General features: G+C 39.6%; 3 protein-coding genes across 4 annotated transcripts in view; all 3 read left to right on the top strand.

Moving 5' to 3' along the window:
• RHBDL2 (rhomboid like 2) overlaps positions 1–6,052 on the top strand; it is a 43,838-nt gene extending 37,786 nt beyond the window's left edge. For both annotated transcript variants that reach the window (XM_080655829.1, XM_080655830.1), the window contains exons 6-8: positions 1,858–1,918; positions 4,640–4,701; positions 5,520–6,052. In XM_080655829.1, coding sequence (XP_080511955.1) covers positions 1,858–1,918; positions 4,640–4,701; positions 5,520–5,699 — 303 coding nt within the window. In that variant the 3' untranslated portion in view covers positions 5,700–6,052. The remainder of the gene's footprint in view (positions 1–1,857; positions 1,919–4,639; positions 4,702–5,519) is intronic.
• Positions 6,053–10,562: 4,510 nt separating this feature from the next.
• GJA9 (gap junction protein alpha 9) lies at positions 10,563–12,090 on the top strand (the record flags this gene model as incomplete). Its single annotated transcript, XM_080655827.1, is given in 9 exon segments — positions 10,563–10,856; positions 10,860–10,987; positions 10,989–11,187; positions 11,190–11,376; positions 11,379–11,535; positions 11,537–11,648; positions 11,652–11,779; positions 11,781–11,880; positions 11,884–12,090. Coding segments are annotated over 9 exon segments (1,512 nt in total).
• Positions 12,091–13,320: 1,230 nt separating this feature from the next.
• Positions 13,321–20,104, top strand: MYCBP (MYC binding protein). Its single transcript, XM_080655826.1, has 5 exons — positions 13,321–13,430; positions 13,628–13,700; positions 17,093–17,141; positions 17,377–17,506; positions 18,694–20,104. Exons 1-5 carry the CDS (start codon positions 13,347–13,349, stop codon positions 18,736–18,738), a joined length of 381 nt encoding a protein of 126 aa, XP_080511952.1. The 5' UTR covers positions 13,321–13,346; the 3' UTR covers positions 18,739–20,104.

The raw sequence follows: 20,104 nt of genomic DNA, 5'->3' as shown, positions 1-20,104 counted from the left end.
CTATTTTACATTTCCATGATATAGTATGTGAGAATGTCAAGCACTTTTTAAACAGGCTAAAATCCTGTCTAGTTCTTAATCCTTTAACCATGTAGGTATACTTTAAAATATAAAGTGTTTATATTTTATTTATACTTATTTATATATCTGTACTTTAAAAATACTGCAGGACAGGGGTGGGGAACCTTTTTTCTGCCAAGTGCTATTTGGATATTTATAACATCATTTGCAGGCCAGACAAAATTATCAGCTTAAAAATTAGCCTGCTATATTTGGTCAAACATCTAATTAGCTCACCCCTAATGCCTTGGCAGGGCCAGACCAAATGATTTCGCAGGCCTAATACGGCCTGAGGGCCGAACGTTCCCCATCCTTGCTGTGAGAGGAAAAATATGAAACAATTATAAAACTGTTCCAAAAGTAGAACTCATTTAGAAAAATGTTTTTCAGCCGAAACCGGGTTGGCTCAGTGGATAGAGCGTCGTCCTGCGGACTGAAAGGTCCCAGGTTCGATTCCGGTCAAGGGCATGTGCCTTGGTTGTGGGCACATCCCTAGTAGGGGGTGTGCAGGAGGCAGCTGATCGATGTTTCTCTCCCATCGATGTTTCTGACTCTCTATCCCTCTCCCTTCCTCTCTGTAAAAAAATCAATAAAATATATTTAAAAAAAGAAAAAAAAGAAAAAGAAAAATGTTTTTCAAACTTTGGATTTAAATCCAAAGTAGTTGTGAACTCAGCTTAAGGGTTGTGAAAAATTAAGCAAAAAGAAAAAAGTGAAAAATAATTTCAGTAATAACTACTGTTTGATTTATGTGTATACTAGATTGTTATATAAATTATTTCTTATTGTAAGTCATGGTCACAAAGTTTGAAAATAATTTACTTAGAATAAACACAGTTATTCCAGCATCTTTACTCCTTGGAAAGAGAGTGAATAACTTGAAAGGGATTGGAGATATAATTCAATAAAATAAATTAAAGGCAATGTTGTTCTGACTTTGTTCTCTAGTAACACATGAGGTTACTGCAAGCTAGACTGAGATGCATTTTTTCTGACCAGCGTTTTTAATTTTTTTTTAAAAATTATCTCAAAAAATAAGGTAGTATTAAATTTTAGTTCTTTACTAACTCCTACTTGGAAAGAGGATCAAGAAGTATCAAATGACTATAAACCAAAAAAATGGGAAATATTTCATCCGACTTAGTTTGACAGCATATCTATCTATCTATCTATCTATCTATCTATGTCATGTTAAATGTCAATTTTATATTACTTATCTATATATATAAAAGCCTAAGTGTCTGTTGGACCGGTAGCTATGACATGCACTGACCACCAGGGGGCAGATGTTCAATGAACAGGCATGGAAACATGGAACAGACTGATGAATATCAGAGGGAAGAGGGGACGGGGGAGGGTGGGAAGAGATTAACCAAAGATCTTATATGTATACTAGAGGCCTGGTGCACAAATGCACCAGTGGGGTCCCTTGGCCTGGCCTACAAGGGATCGGGCCGAACCCAGCAGTCTGACATCCCCCAAGGGGTCCCGGATTGCGAGAGGGCACAGGCCAGGCCGAGAGACCCCACCGGTGCATGAATCCGTGAACTGGGCCTCTAGTATTAAGATAATTTCCTGATAATAAAATTATGTCTAGTTTATATTATGGACTTAAATGTCATGTTTCAATTTTGTTCTTCGAAGCACACCAAAGTTGTACTTCCCAAATTTATTCTTTGTTTTGCAAATATTTGACATACTTTATTCTCAATGAAAAAGAAGATAAAGAGGGAGTACAGTTGAGGTTTCATTTGCCAATAGAGAGCTTATCTTAATTATTATTTATCTCTTTGCAAGAATTTTCGAGAAATGATTCCTGCCTTGGGAATTGTCAGACTACTGATCATCATCGCTATAAGTAAGTTTGTTTTGTGAACACTTCACTCCTTCAATTTTCTCGGTTCATCCTTCAGAAGGTTAGCCTAGATGCACAATGGACAGGGTTGGCTTAAAACCTTTCACTAAAGAAGTTACAGGCTTGGGGCATGACTACCCACAGTGACCTGCCCAGTTAGGAATTTATGGTCAGCTCACCCTGTAGGTTACTTTCCATAGAACCTTTCTTTTAAATCCACAAAAACAATAGCAAAAGCAGGGCAAGTTATATTGTGTTTCCAGAGCTGATCCAGATAAAGCTGTGTCTGCTCATAAGTGTGGGGAGAAGGGCAGATGTTGGGGTCACACTGTGGGTTAAGACTTGAGGGCCAAGACAGAGGTGACACTTGATAAGGCCTAAGATTTTTGCTGTCCACATGGTAAGAAAAAATGATTCTGCTAATTGGTATTGAGTTCAGTTGTCCACACTGTGGAAACAGGGACAACCACCTCTTAGGAAAGACACTAAATATAAACAGTTTAACTGTAAAAAAATGTTTCATCTTGAGAGAAAATAAGTGACTTATTTATAGTTAACTGAGCTATCTGGCCAAGGCTAAAAATTATTCTTAATTGTGGAGGACAATTGGCCTTAAGCACCTTCCTTCACTAAGCATTATTTGTTGAATGTGTTTCCTGACAAAGCTAGTGAGCTTCCCTTTGGAAAATGTTAAGAAAATCTCAGGTTTTCATCGTTTAAAAAAAAAAAGGTTGGTATAAAGGCAACCTTCTTAAAATGAGTGTTAAATTTTTAGTGAGGATAATGATTCGGTTTGGAATGAGGCAGACTGGAGAAAGCAAGGATTTATTGGGAAAACATGTCTCAGTTTAGAGACTGCAGCAACTTAGAAGCAAACTCCCCCAGAAAGCAGAAAGGGCCAGACAGAGGTGGGTAGAGGGGGGCAAGATAAAAGGGAAATTGAATGGAGACACTGACATGCTAAGGGTTACAAAGACTTTTTGAGAGGAGGCCTCCCCCTACCCTGGAAGACTAAACCAGAGTAACTGTTTCCAAGAAGTCAGCCCTATTCTCTGGCAGGGTTTTTCTTATACTTTCCTAGTCCCATCTCTATTGGCTCAGGAAATGCAAATGATTGAAAGTACCATACAGCCACATTTATCCAGAACGTTGTGTAACAGTCATTTACAATTAAATATTGAGTACTTCCTCGACCTCAATTCCTGTGACTTTAACATCGATACTGAAGCTATTTCCCCGAAGGCAAGGACTGGGTCTTTCCATCTCTTAGGATACAATGGCTCACTAAGTCGAGCACAGGGAATTGGGGGATGGGTGTTGAATGTGGCAGCTGCATGTTTCCAAGTGCTGCACACGTAGGGTGAGAGTCCTAGGCCAACAAACCCGGAAGTCTCCTTTTGTAGCACAGATCTGACTTATTTGAAGAATGTCTAAGTTTTGGCTCTCACTGTTCCATTGGAGAGTGTGCACTCATTCCCTTTCTTGGCCCATCTTCAGTAATTAGAGGTAATTAGTGTGGTAGGTGAGAGTGGAGTCACACTGCTTGAAGTTCAAATCCTGGCCCTGCTTCTGAGCTGTGTTAAGTACTTGGTGCCTTGGTTTCTTTATGTATAAAATGCCACCATCATTCCTCGCTGGTCTTCCTGCTCCTGTCCTTGCTCCATAAGGTCTATTCCTTATATAACTGTCAGAATGAGCTTTTGCAAACATAAGATAGATCATGTCACTCTTCTGTTCAAAAGCTTTCAAAGGCTTCCTATCCCTTGGAATAAAAATCAAAGTCCTTACACGGCCCCTACACGGACTGGCCTCTGCTCATCACCTATTGCTTTATCCCTAACTGTAGTCCAGAATCACCTGGAGGTCTTGTTAAAACACAGACTAGGAGCCTCACCTTCAGTCTCTGGTTCAATAAGTCTGGGGTGGGCCTGAGAATTTTAATTTCTAATGAGCTTCCAAATGCTGCTGCTCCTGCTGCTTTTGGGAGGGGCTGAAGCGGGGAGAACCACACTTTGAAAAACACTGACCCAGCCAGGTCAACTGCTTTAGTATTCCTCAAGCCTATCAGGCACATCCCTACTTTAGGGACTTTGCATTTGATCTTCCCTCTGCCTGGCTCTTATTTCCAAGGTCATCATGACTTACACCCTTATCTCCATCAAATACCATATGCTCAGTTGGATCCTCGTTGACCTATTAAAAGTCACATTCTACCCCCAGCTTTCCCAATCTCTCCCTCCCCACCCCCCCACCCCCCCTCCCGCCCCGTATTTCTCCACAGCATTTAGCACCACTTGAAACACTGTATGTTTTCCTTGTTTGTTTGTCTGCCTCCCTCAACTCCACCAGACAGGGCTATGTGATCTAGTCTTGACGTCCCTTTTCTCTTCTCTTCCCTCCCCTTGTATTTAGAAGCCCCTTCCTTAAAACCTAAAACCTTTTATTAGAAGTCTGCTCACTCCAGTATGTCTACCACCTAGATAGTGCCTGGCACATAGTAGATAACAAATACTTGTTGGATGAATAAATCTGCAAAATGGGATAATGATAGTCCTGACTTTGTAGGGTCATTGAGAGGACTGATACAAGGTTAATCATGTAAAGCACCTGGCACAGAATAAGTCTTAATAATTGTCAGCTGCTACCATTATTAGGGGGAAACCAAAGCACTCGGTGTACTATTGTGGAGACCTTGGAGCTTCATCAGCTTGTCTTTCCTTCTAGTTGCATCGGATGTGGGATTTGCTCTCTACAGAAGGTTCTTTGTCCCTGCAAATGGGTCACCGGTGAGTTTGGCTTATTATTATTTTTTTAAAGTATATTTTTATTGATTTCAGAGTGAGAGAGAGAGAGAGAGAAACATCAATGATGAGAGAGAATCATTGATTGGCTGTTTCCTGCATGGCCCCTACTGGGGATTGAGCCTGCAACCCGGGCATGTGCCCTGACTGAGAATCAAACTGTGAACTCCTGGTTCATAGGTCAATCCTCAACTACTGAGCCATGCCAGCCAGGAAGGTTCTATGTTTTAAATCAGATATTTCATTTATGTGTGATCAGATTATGCTCCTATAAAGATCCTTCATGCAACTCAACTCTGTTCTCTTGGTTGGCTCTATAGACCCATCCAAAATGGGATGATGGTCAATTACTCTGCCTTGTTCACTCAGAGAGTGAGTGAAATGACACTTTTTAGCTTTGCATATAGAACATCTCCTCTTAGTGTCTCTTGCCTGAGTTCCTTGTTCTTCAGACTTTTATTTTAAAAAAAATATATTTTATTGATTTTTTACAGAGAGGAAGGGAGAGGGATAGTGAGTTAGAAACATCGATGAGAGAGAAACATTGATCAGCTGCCTCCTGCACGCCCCCTACTGGGGACGTGCCCGCAACCCAGGTACATGCCCTTGACTGGAATCGAACCTGGGACCCTTCAGTCCGCAGGCCGATGCTCTATCCACTGAGCCAAACCAGTTAGGGCTCTTCAGACTTTTAAGAGTCTTGTCTGACTGGGATGGTATTTGTTGTTTGGTAAGAGGGATGTAACTGAATTATGTAATTAGCATTTTTTCACTTATTTCCATTTTCCTCCTTTTCTCCCAAGGTGTCTTTTGCAGCTCACATTGCAGGTGGATTTGCTGGAATGTCCATAGGTTACACTGTGTTTAGCTGCTTTGATAAGACACTGCTGAAAGATCCACGGTTTTGGATATCAATTGCAGCTTATTTAGCTTGCGTCTTATTTGCTGTACTTTTCAACATTTTCCTATCCCCAGCAAACTGACCTGCCCTAATAGAAGCCAATTAATAAAAAGAGCCATCTGGGGAAAAACTGGAGAACTCTATGAAGAAACAGAGAAGCCCCAGCAAATTTTAAAAGGAAAAACACCATTGAAGTGATCAGTTGCAAGGACTTCTAACAAAAGGTTTTAGGTTTTAAGGAAGGGGCTTCTAGATACAAGGGGAGGGAAGAGGAAAAGGGAAGTAAAGACTAGAAACTTGGTCTTTCCCAGGCATATGGTGTGCATGCATGCATCCTCTAAAAAGACTTGTTCTTCGAGGATGTATTATAGAGATGGCTTGCTAGAATCAAGAACACTATACTATGCTAATAAAAACTTTTCATACCTGTGCCAGACTACTCATAGTCATTTTCAATCACTGTTCCAGCAGACAGATCACTGAGGTGCTTTATATACATTATTGCTAACCTTTTTAAAAACCCAAAAAGGTGGCTATTACTCTGCACCTTAGAGAGGAGGACATGGAAACTCTTTAAAAAAAATCAAGTAACTTGTCTAAGAGAGAGCACAGTTGACAGATTGGTAACGACCTGAAAGCCCATACTCTCCTCCCCTACTGGTCTAACAATGCTGTATCCCCCAAATACTGAAGGTTAAGAGTATCGTGGGAGTATGGGAATAAACATTTCTGTGGGTGCACCAGGGATGGTAGAAATACCTCAGAGGAGAAGATGGAATTCTCTGGACAACTAGCTTCAGATTCTAATGGCTTGTCTAGGACACCAAGGAACCTGGAACTGGCTTCCTAGTGCACACTGTGCACATAGCTCTGGACTGTCATTTGTGATAACATTCTTATCCTTCACCTGGCTTGTGGCTCTCCTAGGAGTGGGGGGGATTTATTTATAGAAGGTAAAAATGTCAGATCTGAAAGCTGAGATACCTGTGTCATTTTCACGTAAAGGACCCAGATTGTTGGCCATTCTTTTTCCCAAACAGTAGTTTTAGGTTATCTGAACATCGGAAGTACAAGTTTATTCTCCTTTCATCATCCCTTCGATATGTTTTATTTATAAGCACCCCCACTTAATATAGTGAGGAACGTATTTTAGCATTTTGAGAAAAGCTGATCTGGCATTTGTTTAAAACTTTAAAAAAATTTGAGTATGAGAATATTAGTATTTCTTGGTTAAACAAATATTTGAATAAGAATGTAAAAAGGTACCCTCCCTCCCTTTTTACTTTCTCACCCTCCAAACTGCTTTTTGCCCCTGGTGATGACCACTGTCAACAGCTGGATGTGTATTCTAGGCCTTGTTCTATCCAGGATGAGCAGAAAAGGAAATGTATTTTAGATGATGGCTCACTACTCACTGCACTGAATTGCACTGAATCTATACTACATCCCCAAAGGGACAAATTCAGAGACAGGTTCATCTGCCATGGTGAATACACCAGGTCACTAGCTCTGAGGAGAGACCTTTAATGACCTAAAGGGCAATGTAATGGTTAGTCATAGAAAACTGGGCAGCAACAGGGTTCATCTATGAAATCGGACATGACCCATTGATTATTAATACTGATGACTAAATAGTTATTATCTAGTCAGAAAGATTTTTTGGTACTAGAAACATTGTTCACATGACCAAATACAGTGATTATCTTATTGGGTTCCCCAGAGGGCAAAATTACCATAAAGAGAGCACATACAAACATCTGGTATTTTAAATTTGATATCTCTGAATTATAGAGGAACCATTTATTCGCCTTAATTTGGGGTTCATAACTTTAGTCTTCCAAACTGTGCTGGGTTTTTGGACATACTGTGAGTATTCTTATCTGTGCTCAATAAAGTAGCCACTAGGCACAGGTGGCTTACACATGTCACATTGCCAGAGCTCAAAAGCTACATGTGACCAGGGGTTACCTTACTGGAGAGCACATATAGTCTATTTCATCATTGCTGCAAAAAGCTCTATTGGATAGCCTGTTTTAGAGGCAAGAATGAGCTGAAAGGGAAATGGATTTCAGCTGGTGGCTGACTCATTCACTGCAATGCACTGAACTGAACCTGCTCTACACCTGCAAAGGGAGCACAAGTTGAAAATGGCTGAGCTATAACTTCTAAGAAGGATTTGCTTCAGATTCATATTCATCTAAACTAAGAAAGGTTTGTGTTAATTTCTCTCTTAGCTAATTAAGAGCCAATTGAAATGTTATTTTCTGCTTTTGAATTCTATAGTAATGTATTTATGTACACTAGCATTCATGTCATTTGCTATAAAAGCTTTAGAATCTAAGACTTGTGATGAAATAATACTGCTTCTTTCAGGAAATACTATTCCCTTTAAGGGAAAAAAAATCTTTTATTTCTTTTTGTGATAGAAAAGTAAAGTGCTCCTGGTTAAAAAAAAAAATCATTAAAAATCAAGTCAATTGTACTCATACTACCCAGAGATAAGTTAAGATTTTGATGAATATACTAGGCTCTTTTTTTGTTGTTGTTAATCCTCACCCAAGGATAGGTTTTCTATTGCTTTTTTGAAAGAGTGGAAGGGACGGGGAGAGAAAGAGAAACATTGATGTGTGAGACTGGTTGCCTTCCACACACCCCTCGACTGGGGCCAGGGATCAAGCCTGCAACTGAGGTACCTGCTCTTGCCTGGAATCAAACCTGCGACCCTTCAGTCTGAGGGCTGACGCTTTAACCACTGAGGAACTGGTCAAGGCATGGGTTTTTTTTTTTTTTTTTTTTTGTATGCATCTCTACATTTAAGTAAATTCACAATGATGGGGCCATATTATTCTATTTTATAATCTGAACATCACTGAAACTGTTTACCAAATGTCTTTTTATATTAATACATGAATTATCATTTTTACTGTTCGCATATTACCACACTGTGGGTGTACTATTATTTGTTATGTAAAATAGTCTTTCTTGTACCGATAATTATTGTGTATGTTTTCAAGTTATGATTACTATCATAATACCTGCTTACACTTTTTTTATGTCTTTTATTTTATTACTAGAGGCCTGATACACGAAATTTGTGTAAGGGACTTGACCCTGGCAGCCACAGCCGTGGTGGCTTGCCTCAGCCCTTGCAGCCCTGGCTTCGTCTGGAAGGTTGTTCAGAAGGTTGTTCGGCTGTCCGGTCTAATTAGCATATTATGCTTTTATTATTATAGATTATTTTTTAAAATATATTTTTTTATTGATTTTAGAGAGGAAGGGAGAGGGAGAGAGATAGAAACATCAATGATGAGAAACATTGATCGGCTGCCTCCTGCATGTCCTCTACTGGGGATGGAGCCGCAACTTGGGCATTTGCCCTTGACCGGAATTAAACCTGGGACAGTTCAGTCCACAGGCTGACACTCTATCCATTGAGCCAAACCGGTTAGGGCCCTGCTTACAGTTTAAAGTGCTTTGGATTGTTGGGTCAAAGAGTATAATATTGTTAACATAAATATACAACTCAGGAATACAACTACATTTTAGAAGGTTGATGCTTTTCCAAGTCTTTTTTAACTGCATAAAGCTTTCATAAAGGCTCTAACCAGTTATTTAAAAAAATCAAAACTATCTTTATTTAAATAATTAAACTTTTAAGAGAAAACAGACGATTTCTTAATGTCTCTTGCATGCAGATTTCTTAAGTATGCTTAAAGAGAAAAACCAGTTTAATAACAACGGTTAAGAACTGACTTTAGAGTTATATTAATTTAGCTGTGACCTTGGATAATATAAGGTGTGCCTCAGTTTCCTCACTATCAAATAAGGAAGCAACATACCTATCTCGTAGGATTTTTGTGATTAATTTATCTTGTAACTATAGTATCACGTGATATTGTTTGTGTAACATTTCCCTTTCTATAAGGGATATAGGACATGCATTTATATTTTAGAGGAAAGTGAATAAAAACATTTATTCTTTTTACTTTCTTTTGGGATACATTTCCTCTTAGAAAGATATCCGAGGATACCAACCTTAATATAAAACCTGGCTGATAATCCAAGCATGTAAATTATAACTTGTCCTATTGTTCCTTCCACAAAGGCAAGCTTCATGTCTTAAATAGGTCAAATATTGTTACAACGAAAATTTCTATAATATCACCACCACTCCAATGTTCCATTTATTTATCTAATAACATCTTGGTAGTATAAATAGTTGAAAATTTTTGGAGTTAATTTTTCATAGCAAAATATAATAAAGATTTGATGAATATCCATGAATATACTACTAAAATGATTTCTGAAAATGTTCAAAAACTGCCATAAAGAAACTAGAATTTAGACATTTAAATGTGGATTAAAAAAAACTAGTCTAAATTCTTATAGCAAGAGCCAGATGTTTCCTCTTTTTTTTTGTTTGTTTCCTCTGCTTTCATTAAATGCTGTATCTTACTGAATGATGAAATGAAACACATTCATTTTCCTTTGTGTATAAATGAGATTTTAAAATAACTGACTTTGGTTATAGCTTAATAGATCAATTCAGTAGTTTTAGGAACCTCTCCAAAAGCTGAGTTAAAAAATATAAAACAACAAACTTCAGCTAGTAAGAAGACTCCTTTCTTATAGGGAGTTCTACAATTTTACTCTTCATAGAGACTGTATGCAGTGCTCCCCAGTATCATGTTTTTATTTTTTTTTATTGTTACATTATGAGGTCTAAACATAAGTGAATTAAAAATCCTAATACCTTAAATATATTTGTGGTAACAGATTATCACAACTCTAGGGAAAATGTAAAGCAACTAGCACATGGATAGAGTGATGTTTTGTTCATATTTTGGCCATAGGTTGCTTTAAGGAATAGCACACAGTCAGAATGGAAGAATTTACCTGCCTCCTAGTTGATGGGGTTCAGAGCTAAGATGGCGACTACATAAAGATGGAGGACTGGAGTTTCCTTGGAGGCATTCTGGAGGAAGTTCACATCCACTCCACTGTGAATGGAAAGATCTGGCTCACCACCCTGTTCATATTTCGTATGCTTGTTCGGAGTGTAGCAGCTGAAAAGGTTTGGAATGATGAGCAGTCTGGCTTCATCTGTAATACAGAACAACTTGGCTGCAGAAATGTATGCCGTGACCAGGCTTTTCCTATCTCCCTCATTAGATCCTGGGCTCTGCAGGTGATTTTCATGTCTTCGCCATCCCTGTTCTACATGGCCCATGCTTTGTACTGACTGAGAGTTCTGGAGAAAGAGAGGCCGAGGGAGGAAGCTCAACTGGGAGAACTGAAAGGGGTTGAGTTTGATATGCCTGGGGATCGGAGGAGATTGGAGCAAGCACTTTGTCAGCTGCAGCAAAAGAAACAATAAAGCTCCACTCAGGGGAACCTGGCTTTGCACCTATGTGATACACATTTTCACTCGCTCTGTTGTTAAAGTTGGGTTTATGATTGGGCAGTACCTTTTATATGGATTTCATTTAGAGTCTCTATTTAAATGCCAAGGCTACCCATGTCCAAATATAATTGATTGTTTTGTCTCAAGATCAACAGAAAAGACAATAAATTCCTATTATTTGTGCAATCCATAGCCATCGTTTCACTTTTCTTAAACATTCTAGAAATTTTCCACCTAGGCTTTAAAAAGATTAAAAGAGGGCTCTGGGGACAATATAAATTGAAGGATGAGCATAATGAATTTTATTCAAACAGGTCAAGACAAAATCTTGACAAATATCAGAGCACAGCTGCAAATTGAAGCGACTCTCTTCTGCACCTGGTTATAATCTGATAGTGGGAAAGCAAGCACACGCAACAGTGCATCCTAGTTTAAACTGCTCTGCATTTCAGGCAGGTCCTGATAATCACAATAGAAATGATGAGAAATGCATTTTGGATGAACAGGAAACTATTTTCTAATGAGATGTGCACATTTAGTACTACCTGTAGTGATATTCAAAGCATCAGCTCAAGTACTAATGAAAACACTCATAAAAAATCAGGAAAAAAAGTTAGTGGCAAACAGTAAGAAAAAAAAAAAACTGATGGCAAAAACAGCAAAAGGAACCAGTACTCTACAGGTCACTGTTCTATTCCAGGTGTTGCTATAGATCTGGACAACCACATAGGGCAGTCACTCCAAACAGCTTTCTCTGTCAGCTAACTGCACCAGGAAACCAAGGTGGCTTCATGCTACATGGAGTCCCTCTACAGAAGATGAAAATTGGGTGTCACCTCCTAAAGGTAATCTCAAGGGCTAGTTCAGAGAAAGTACAATCAGAACCCTTTCTCCTTTACAAGGAGAATTCCAACCACTTGACATTCCAGACACTCCTAATTCTTTTGGAGCATTGTCCTCTGGATCTAAGCTGGTCAGAACCTGCAATACTGCTTGTCCTCCAAGTCAATTAGTGCTGCTGACAAGCAATCTCATTAGTAGGCGGGCTCCCACAGGCCTTCAGATCTGAACAGCTGTTGGCTTTTAGACATTTTGCATATTATCACAGAAGTAGCCTAGTAATAGTGGAACACAGACAAAGTAGATAAGGGCAGCTCTAAAGACCAGGTGTTAAAATGTACAATTGCAAACCCATTTCAAAAAGGAAAAACAGCTCTAATTCTGAATTGTGAAGGGGTAGTTTTGAAAACAATGATTTAGAGTTACCAAATCAGGATTACTTTTCCACAGGTCCACTTCAGAATTTGTGAAAACCGAGTTTGGGGAAATCATATGTTCAGAATTGAGGCTAAATGGATTGGAATCGAATTTTTCCTTGAAGGGACCACAGTACTGCGGAGATTGTTCTTAGTGTATATAATTCCTCCTTTTAATTACTGATCTTTTATTTGTGGACACTGGTTAAATTTTGTTTGCTCCCGGGACTTAGTTTCCTTACAGATTGCAACTTAATGTGTCATGAGCATAATCTTAATGCTGTTATCCAGTAAATAAAATCTTAAAAAGATTTCTGGTTCGCTTTGACCAGTTTTATGGCATCGTGATTCCGTGCCCAGACTGAACTTTTGGCTCTACTACTAACTGGTTATCTAATCTCACCGTTTTACTAACAGTACCTATCCTACAGGTATAGTGTGAAGACCAAAATAAGAAACACGTTTAATACAGTGGCATCAATAGGTGATCCAAAGTGCTAGCTCTCATTAACTTGTGACTGCTCACTCAGGCCCACATTAACTCGGCCACAAAACAAGGAAACTCCAAACGTAAAAGCCAGAACTGAAACGTATGATTTTAAACACATTCCTCAAACCATTGGAAATCCAAGGGGCGCCCTGCGTCAGTCGTGGGCACCTTTTTAGGATGGGAGCCAAGAAGCCATAACATACTCATTGGTTACCACAGATTCCGAGGTCCCAGTTGAGGTAGGTCCGCCTACTATCTGTGTCTGAAGATCCTTCCAGTCCTAGGGCTCCCGAGTTACGCAGGCTCCACCCCCGGGAGCCACGCCCGTCTTTGGGCCCCACAAGGACGCTGGTCCCGAGTTACCAAAACCTCACTTGTCCCGAGGCAACAGACTCGAGGCGGGGACCGGAAGAGGAAAGAGTGTTGTCAGGCTAGCCAGATGGGCGGGCGTACGCAGACTCCCTGGGCTCAGCCCACCACGGGGCATTCAGAGCGTCCTTGTCGCCATGAAAACAGGCCACACCCCGACCACTCCAGACCGTGGTTCGCAAGTGCGCAGGCGCGCGCGCCCTTCCGCGCATGTGCAGTACTGCTCAGAGCCCGCCAGCCACGGTCTCCGGCGCCAGCTACGCCGCTGCCGCTGTCACTATGGCCCATTACAAAGTGAGGGGGGCGCGGCGGCGTGGCTGGGGACTTGCGGGAGGTGGCCAGGCGCGGGTCGGCTCCGGGTGGGCATGGGGGCGCGCGCAGGTTTGGGGGGGCCTGAGGTAGCGATGCGGAGGCGGGGTTTGCCAGCCTCCAGAGCCTTCTTCCTGCTCCGGTCCCCGGATCCCGGCCACTGACCCGCCGTATCTCCTCAGGCCGCCGACTCGAAGCGCGAGCAGTTCCGGAGGTACTTGGAGAAGTCAGGAGTGCTGGACACGCTGACCAAGGGTGAGTATGGGCGAGGAGAGGGTGCCTCGTGTTCTCGTCGTGCTACTCGGGGTGCGCCCCTGACGGTCTGTGACGTGGGGAAAGGAAGGGTACAGGTGGGACCCGTGCGGGGTTCAGCGAGGTGGGCCTCGGGGTTCGGCGCACGCCCTGCCGCCGGACGCCGCCCGACCCGGGTCGGGTTGCCTAGCGCACACTACCACTCTCCCGGCCGGGAGTGAAACTCTTGCAGCTGTTGCAAAAAGTCTCTTCAACTTCCGTTGCTTTGCCTCGAGCAGCCGCAGTGGGCATGTTTGCTCAAGACCTTGAGATCCCAATTCCTCCCGCCTTACGGTTTCTGGGGAGTCCTGGAATCCTGTTAAGAAACATTTAACCTCAAACCAAGTTGGAAAATTTCCAGATTTGAAGTGCGGTACGAAGTAGGCGATTCAGTCAATTAGGCTTTTCAACCCCTGTTTCGTAGTCCATATTCGTTTCTACACTGTACAGATTTCACAATTAAAGTAGAATTACAGTTTAAGGAGTTTGAGAGCACCTCAAAAATCGTTATATGGTTTTCACTTTTTCAATTAGAAGCTGTTACACTGTGTCTCTTCCTCCGGGGTTCAAGATCTAAGTGAGGGTGCTTGAAGCTGAGGGTTTCGAGATAGTTGGGGTACTGCTTATTTCATTAGCTCAGCAGTAATTTAAATGCCTATTATGTATCACTGAACTGACTTTCAAGGATGTGTAAGAGTTGGCAGGATGAGGACCTACGTCTAAATGAGAATAGTAAGTGTCTGGGAAATAATTTGGTTACCGCTCTTTGGCCAGAAAGAAAGATTAGGAGAAAATTGGAAGAGAATAACAACTCTGTCTTAGCATAAAGTAGGGCTTTTAATTCTCGAGTATGGACTGATAATTTTGATTTCCTACTTACCTTGAGTGGGGTTCAGGTACTAGTTTCCCTGCCTCTTTGCAAACATTAATAAATTTCAGCAAACATTAAGGAACTACTCTATGAAGGGCTTGTCCTCTGTTTCTGGAAGCGTTACAGATTCTTGGAGGCCCTCTCCCCTAAAAAAACACACAACTCCACAAGTTAATTTCTTTTATTTAACCATTTTATTCAGGTTAAATGGGGATACAGTAGTGGAAAAAAACACATCACACTCCCTGCTCTAAATGAGTTTATATCCTAGTTGGGGGAAGACATAATTAATACATTGTGTCAGCCAGTGGTATTAAGACATAGCAAAATAGGGGATAAAGGAGGGATGGGTGTGGCATCTTTTGTAGGGTGGGTGATGGTGGGGGAGGACTCTCTTAAGTAGTAACATTTGAGCAGACCTGAATGAAATAGTATCTGATGTCCAGAGTTCCAGGAAGTGTAAAGAGGCCAAAGTGCATGGATGGAGTGAGTGAAAAGTAGAATGGTAAAGGCCAGAGAAGTGACCCTGGTGGAAGGTGACTGAAGATGTACAGCTTTGTGGCCATACATGATTTTCCTTCATGGGAGATTAGAAACCATTGGTGGCTTCTTTTCCCTTGCTCACATCTACTGGTATCTAACCCCTCACCACCTCCCTACATTTCCATTTCCCTAAATAACATCAGGTAACAATATATACTGATGTGATCTATTTCAAATTTGATTTTCAGCATCAAACATAGGTACTTTACATAGATTTAATTTCTAATTTTTATCTAGCTTATTTCCAAGAGGATTTGAAACTGCTTCTAACATTAAAACACTAAAAAGACAGGATGGCCAAAGATAAAAGATGATAAACCATTAGGAAGAAGAGGCATTTAAGAGTTATTTTGAGCATTGTATCAACCTCTAAAAATCCTGGCTGCTAAGGCAAAAAGGGGATCATCAGGTATAGTGTTTTTCTTATCTGATTAAAAGGAAGTATATTCTATCTATAGAAAAGCACAGAAAACTTGACATTTACATTATGTTATGTAATTATCAATCTTTTAAGTACCACTGACAGAAATTTAAAAGTTGAAAAAAATTGGGATAGAAGAGGAAGAAACGATAAAAGTATTCAGGTTTTATAAAATTAGGACTCAGTGGAAATTAATGGAAGAAACAAGTTTGAGTATATAATTTAAAGGAAAAGATAGTAAGTAGAGGAATTAAAGAGTACTATAACATTACAAGGCAGGTTGAGGAGAGGGTAGTAGTGATATTAAATATATCAATTTCTCAAAAAATAATGTAAGTATATTTAGAGAGATGAAGAGTAACTATCAGAACTCAAAGCAGTTGCCCATTTGAGTTTTTCCATACTGTCTATCTTTTGATGAGTAATTAAAACTAAAAAATAAAACGGAAGTATGGTAAGTTGGTTTACAACAGGAGTTGTTAACTTGGGGTCTAGATATGCACATTTTGTGTGTGTGTAGTTACATTTTTTGGGGGGGCTTTTATCAGACTTTTCAAAGGGTTCTATGCACAAAAATGTTAATCACTGATTTAGAGAGATTTTTAGCTGAGTAGTAAATCCTAGTAGGAATTTGTTCAATAGAAGATGAGCAAGGCAGTACTGATACGAGCTATTGGATATGAAAACACTAAAGTATATTTTAATGTTGACTGGTAAAGTTTTTGGTTGGCGGTTATTTAGCATGTTATGTATGAAAACGTCATTCTTGAACATTTTGAATTCCATAGCCATGTTGATATTCCTAAATTTTTCTCAAATTGATCTCTTACTACCCCTCTATCACTCTAGTGCAGTTGACTATCTTTGTCAACAGGATTACCACATCAGCCTGTTAACTATTCTTCCTGCTTTTATTCTTGTCCCACTTGCTGATTTTCCACACAGCAGTAAATAGTGATCCTGTTACCCTACTGCTTAAAATGTTTATGTGCCTGTTCTTAGAATCAAAGTCCATCGGAACTTGCAGGATCTTCCCTAGTCTGCTCCCTACTCCCTTCTAGTTTCTTCAGCAAATCAATGACAGTGGATACTCCTGCCACATGTTTGACAACTCCATCTAGCCACACTTTAATTTCAGTTCCTCCGTACGTTGTTCGCTTGCCCCCTGTCCTTCCCATTTTATCTGTAATCCTCATCACCTAGATCTCAGATCTTAGTTCCCTTCTTTTAGGAAACCTTCCCTGGTACCCTAGAGTTAGGTTTTCTTCCAATAAGCTCCTATAACCCGTTATCCTGATCGTTCCTTGATTCTCTTTCTGTGCCCATTTCTTATCTTTTGCACTAGACTGTAAATTCATTGAGAGTGGGGACCTTGTCTGTCTTATTCACCATGGTATGGATAGGCCTAGCAATGTGCTTGACATATAATAGGCACTTAATATATTCTTAGTTACAGAATATAATTTCAGCCATTCAAATTTAAGACTTTAATTGTTGCTTTCTCTGCTTTTTGATTTGCAGTATTGGTAGCCTTATATGAAGAACCAGAGAAACCTAATAGTGCTTTGGAGTATCCTTTTCATCTTTCAAGTCAGAAAAAGGCCTTATTTTTAGAATTCTCATTTTTTTCACATAGATAACCTTTAAAATACTTTTGATTATGAAGTTACTTTCCTTTGAGTTTTTGGGTGATGATCTCTGGGTAAATATGGGTGGTGGGATGGGGTGACTCTGCTCAGAGATGCTACTCTGGGCTATTTCATTACTGTCATTTAGCTCAAGTAAATTCTTAACTTTGAGATTAGTTTTTTAAAGCATCACTTAGGAGCTGCTACCCCAGAAAATCCAGAAATAGAGCTGCTTCGTCTAGAATTGGCAGAAATGAAAGAGAAATATGAAGCTATTGTAGAAGAAAATAAAAAACTGAAAGCAAAGGTAAATTTTTAGAAAGAATTCATGTTAATAACTTCATCTTTAGTTAATAATTTCACCTATCATTAACACTTTCATGTTAATAATATTAGTATGACCAAAACCTCACTAAAATGGACAGTAGGGGAGGGAGGAAGGTGAATATCAGTCTCAATTAATTGCAAGGCCAAACTGATACCCTGTCTAGAAAACCACAGACACATTAGAAATAGGATAAACAAAGTGTGGTCAAGAAGAGGTTCTTGGGAACCTGCATCAACAAAAAGATGAGAATATTGGTTAATGCTACTTCTAGTATGTGGAGATTTCTGAGAGTCTTACACAGTTGATTTAAGTTGCTTTGTGAGTGGCACCTCTTAGAGTTGTGCAGTGCACAGTCTACCTAGTCATGTGGTGGCTCTTGTAAATTTGTTTGCACTTAATTTTGTCTAGTGCTAGTTTTTTCTTTGTTTAAACTCCTGTGAGAATTTTAATAAACTTCAAATTAGTCAACTCTAAGTCCTTGAGGTTTCACCACATTCTGAATCACACAATGCATTTTATATTACTCTAGGAATTTCTCACGAGTTTTATTTTCTCAATAATGTTGTGAGATAAGTGAAACAGATGCACAGGTGAGGAAATTACAGCACAATGAAGCCTAGCTTCTCAAATCTGACAGCTTAACGGAACAAATCTTAGCCTAGTGTTCTTCCAGGGGAACAGCTTGGCATAAGAGAAAAGGCAGTATTTCCACCAGGTGAAAATACCAGTTAACTCTGGGGCACCTTTTAAATCAAAGGTATCAGCAGGTCTTTATTATCTGGCTAGATTCATATATGTCACATAATTTGTTTTTTCTACTTTTTAGGAGAAAGTTCAGTCAACTTTTGGTAGAGGGGCTTATTATGATAAGCCACATCATCCTTGGGAAGATACAGATTATTGCATATCAAGTGTCTTGACAGGGTAGCCATAAACTGGAATTAAAATTTAATTTTCTAGTAATATTAAAGATTTATGTAAAAAGCCTTCATTAGGTTTGATTGTATTAAGTCTTAAATCATTGAATGGTTTAAACATCTAAACATATAAACTTACTGAGTCAGTAATTAAATTGAATATAATAGTGAACTCGTTTTGTTACTCTTAAGTTTTTTTATCCAGTTTAGAATAAAATTCACCTAAACTCCTCTGTCTTTGCCCTATAGCTTGCTCAGTATGAACCACCTCAGGAGGAGAAGCGTGCTGAATAGGATTCTTCTCAGTTGAAAAGACACTGAAAAATGTTTTGTAAGACTTGAAATAGTTTGTATAGTATATAATCTTTTCTGAACAGATGCTATAGTACTTTTATATATATATATGTTAAATTCACCTATCACACTTTAACTGTTATAAACACATATTCTTATAATCACCAATAAAAACTCAATATAACCTTCTTTGGGTCTTAAAAGCAGGGGTATCCAAAGTGAATCCTGAAAAAAATCCAAACACAGTCATCTAATTCATTACCTTAAAAGACATTCTGTTTACTAGTCTGACTAGGAATGATGGTACTGGTTGTATTTTAGCTGAGGAAGGTTAGCATGGAGCTGTTCCTTGGTTTAGTTCAGGATATGAGCACAGGTACAATCATTCTTTAAAACGAAGATGACATGGTTTATATTCTCCTTAGGCAGCTGGAGAGATCTGTGTGCCATGAGATGCTTTTGCATGGGTTCTAATGAATCTTTTGCTCATTTATAGAATGTGGAATAAATAACTCTTCTTTGCCACCACTTTGCCTTAGATAACTGTGTGTGCCAGTTTGAACTCTGACACCACATTTTTCTTCTATGCATTCATGCCCTATTTGATAATGTTGCCTTGCTTGCTTACTTGCACATTGGCTTTCCTGTGTTGATTTTTAAAAAAATATATATTTTACTGATTTTTTACAGAGTGGAAGGGAGAGGAATAGAGTTAGAAACATCCATCAGCTGCCTCCTGCACGCCCCCTACTGGGGACGTGCCTGCAACCAAGGCATATGCCCTTGACCGGAATCGAACCTGGGACCCTTCAGTCCGCAGGCCGAGGCTCTATCCACAGAGCCAAACCGGTTAGGGCCTGTGTTGATTTTCAATTTGCTATAATATCAGTTACCCTGTTGTAACTTATATAACATTAAACAGGATCACACTGTTCCCCTGCCTTAGTTGCTCAGTTGAGCACAGAACAGAGGGAATATAAAATTCTGGGTTCATTCACAAGCTGGGATGAGAAGGAGAATAAGCCATATATAGAGGAAAATTATAGTTTGCTGGTATAATTATATAGTGCTTTTTTCTTAAAATATTTTTGAATTCATTTTATCTTCATTATCCCTGTGAAGTAGGTAGGGCAAGTATGAGGGGAGGTTGGGTGTTGAGTTTTTAGGCCAAAGACTGATATTAATACAAATTACTTACTAACTGTAGAACCTTGGGCACATCAGTTAACTGTTCTGAAATTCACTTTCCACATCTGTTAGTTGAGAATAATAATATCTGTGCTGCCTACATCACAGGGTTGTTGTGAGGGTCAAATGGAATGTATGAAAGATTTGTAAATGGTAAAGCACTATATTCTTGTTCATT

The sequence above is a fragment of the Plecotus auritus genome (genome assembly GCF_963455305.1).
Source record: "Plecotus auritus genome assembly, chromosome: 2".
Lineage (NCBI taxonomy): Eukaryota > Metazoa > Chordata > Mammalia > Chiroptera > Vespertilionidae > Plecotus > Plecotus auritus.
Note: the sequence above shows the minus strand (reverse complement) of the source record. Positions and strands in the feature narration are given on the sequence as shown.

Bases quoted from the DNA above. Each gene is read 5' to 3' on its own strand.
- MYCBP (XM_080655826.1), top strand. From the start codon at position 13,347: ATGTGCAGTACTGCTCAGAGCCCGCCAGCCACGGTCTCCGGCGCCAGC. The intron at 17,142-17,376 runs GTATCCTTTTCA...CTTTGAGATTAG, and splicing joins AAACCTAATAGTGCTTTGGA to TTTTTTAAAGCATCACTTAG. The intron at 17,507-18,693 runs GTAAATTTTTAG...TTTGCCCTATAG, and splicing joins ATAAAAAACTGAAAGCAAAG to CTTGCTCAGTATGAACCACC.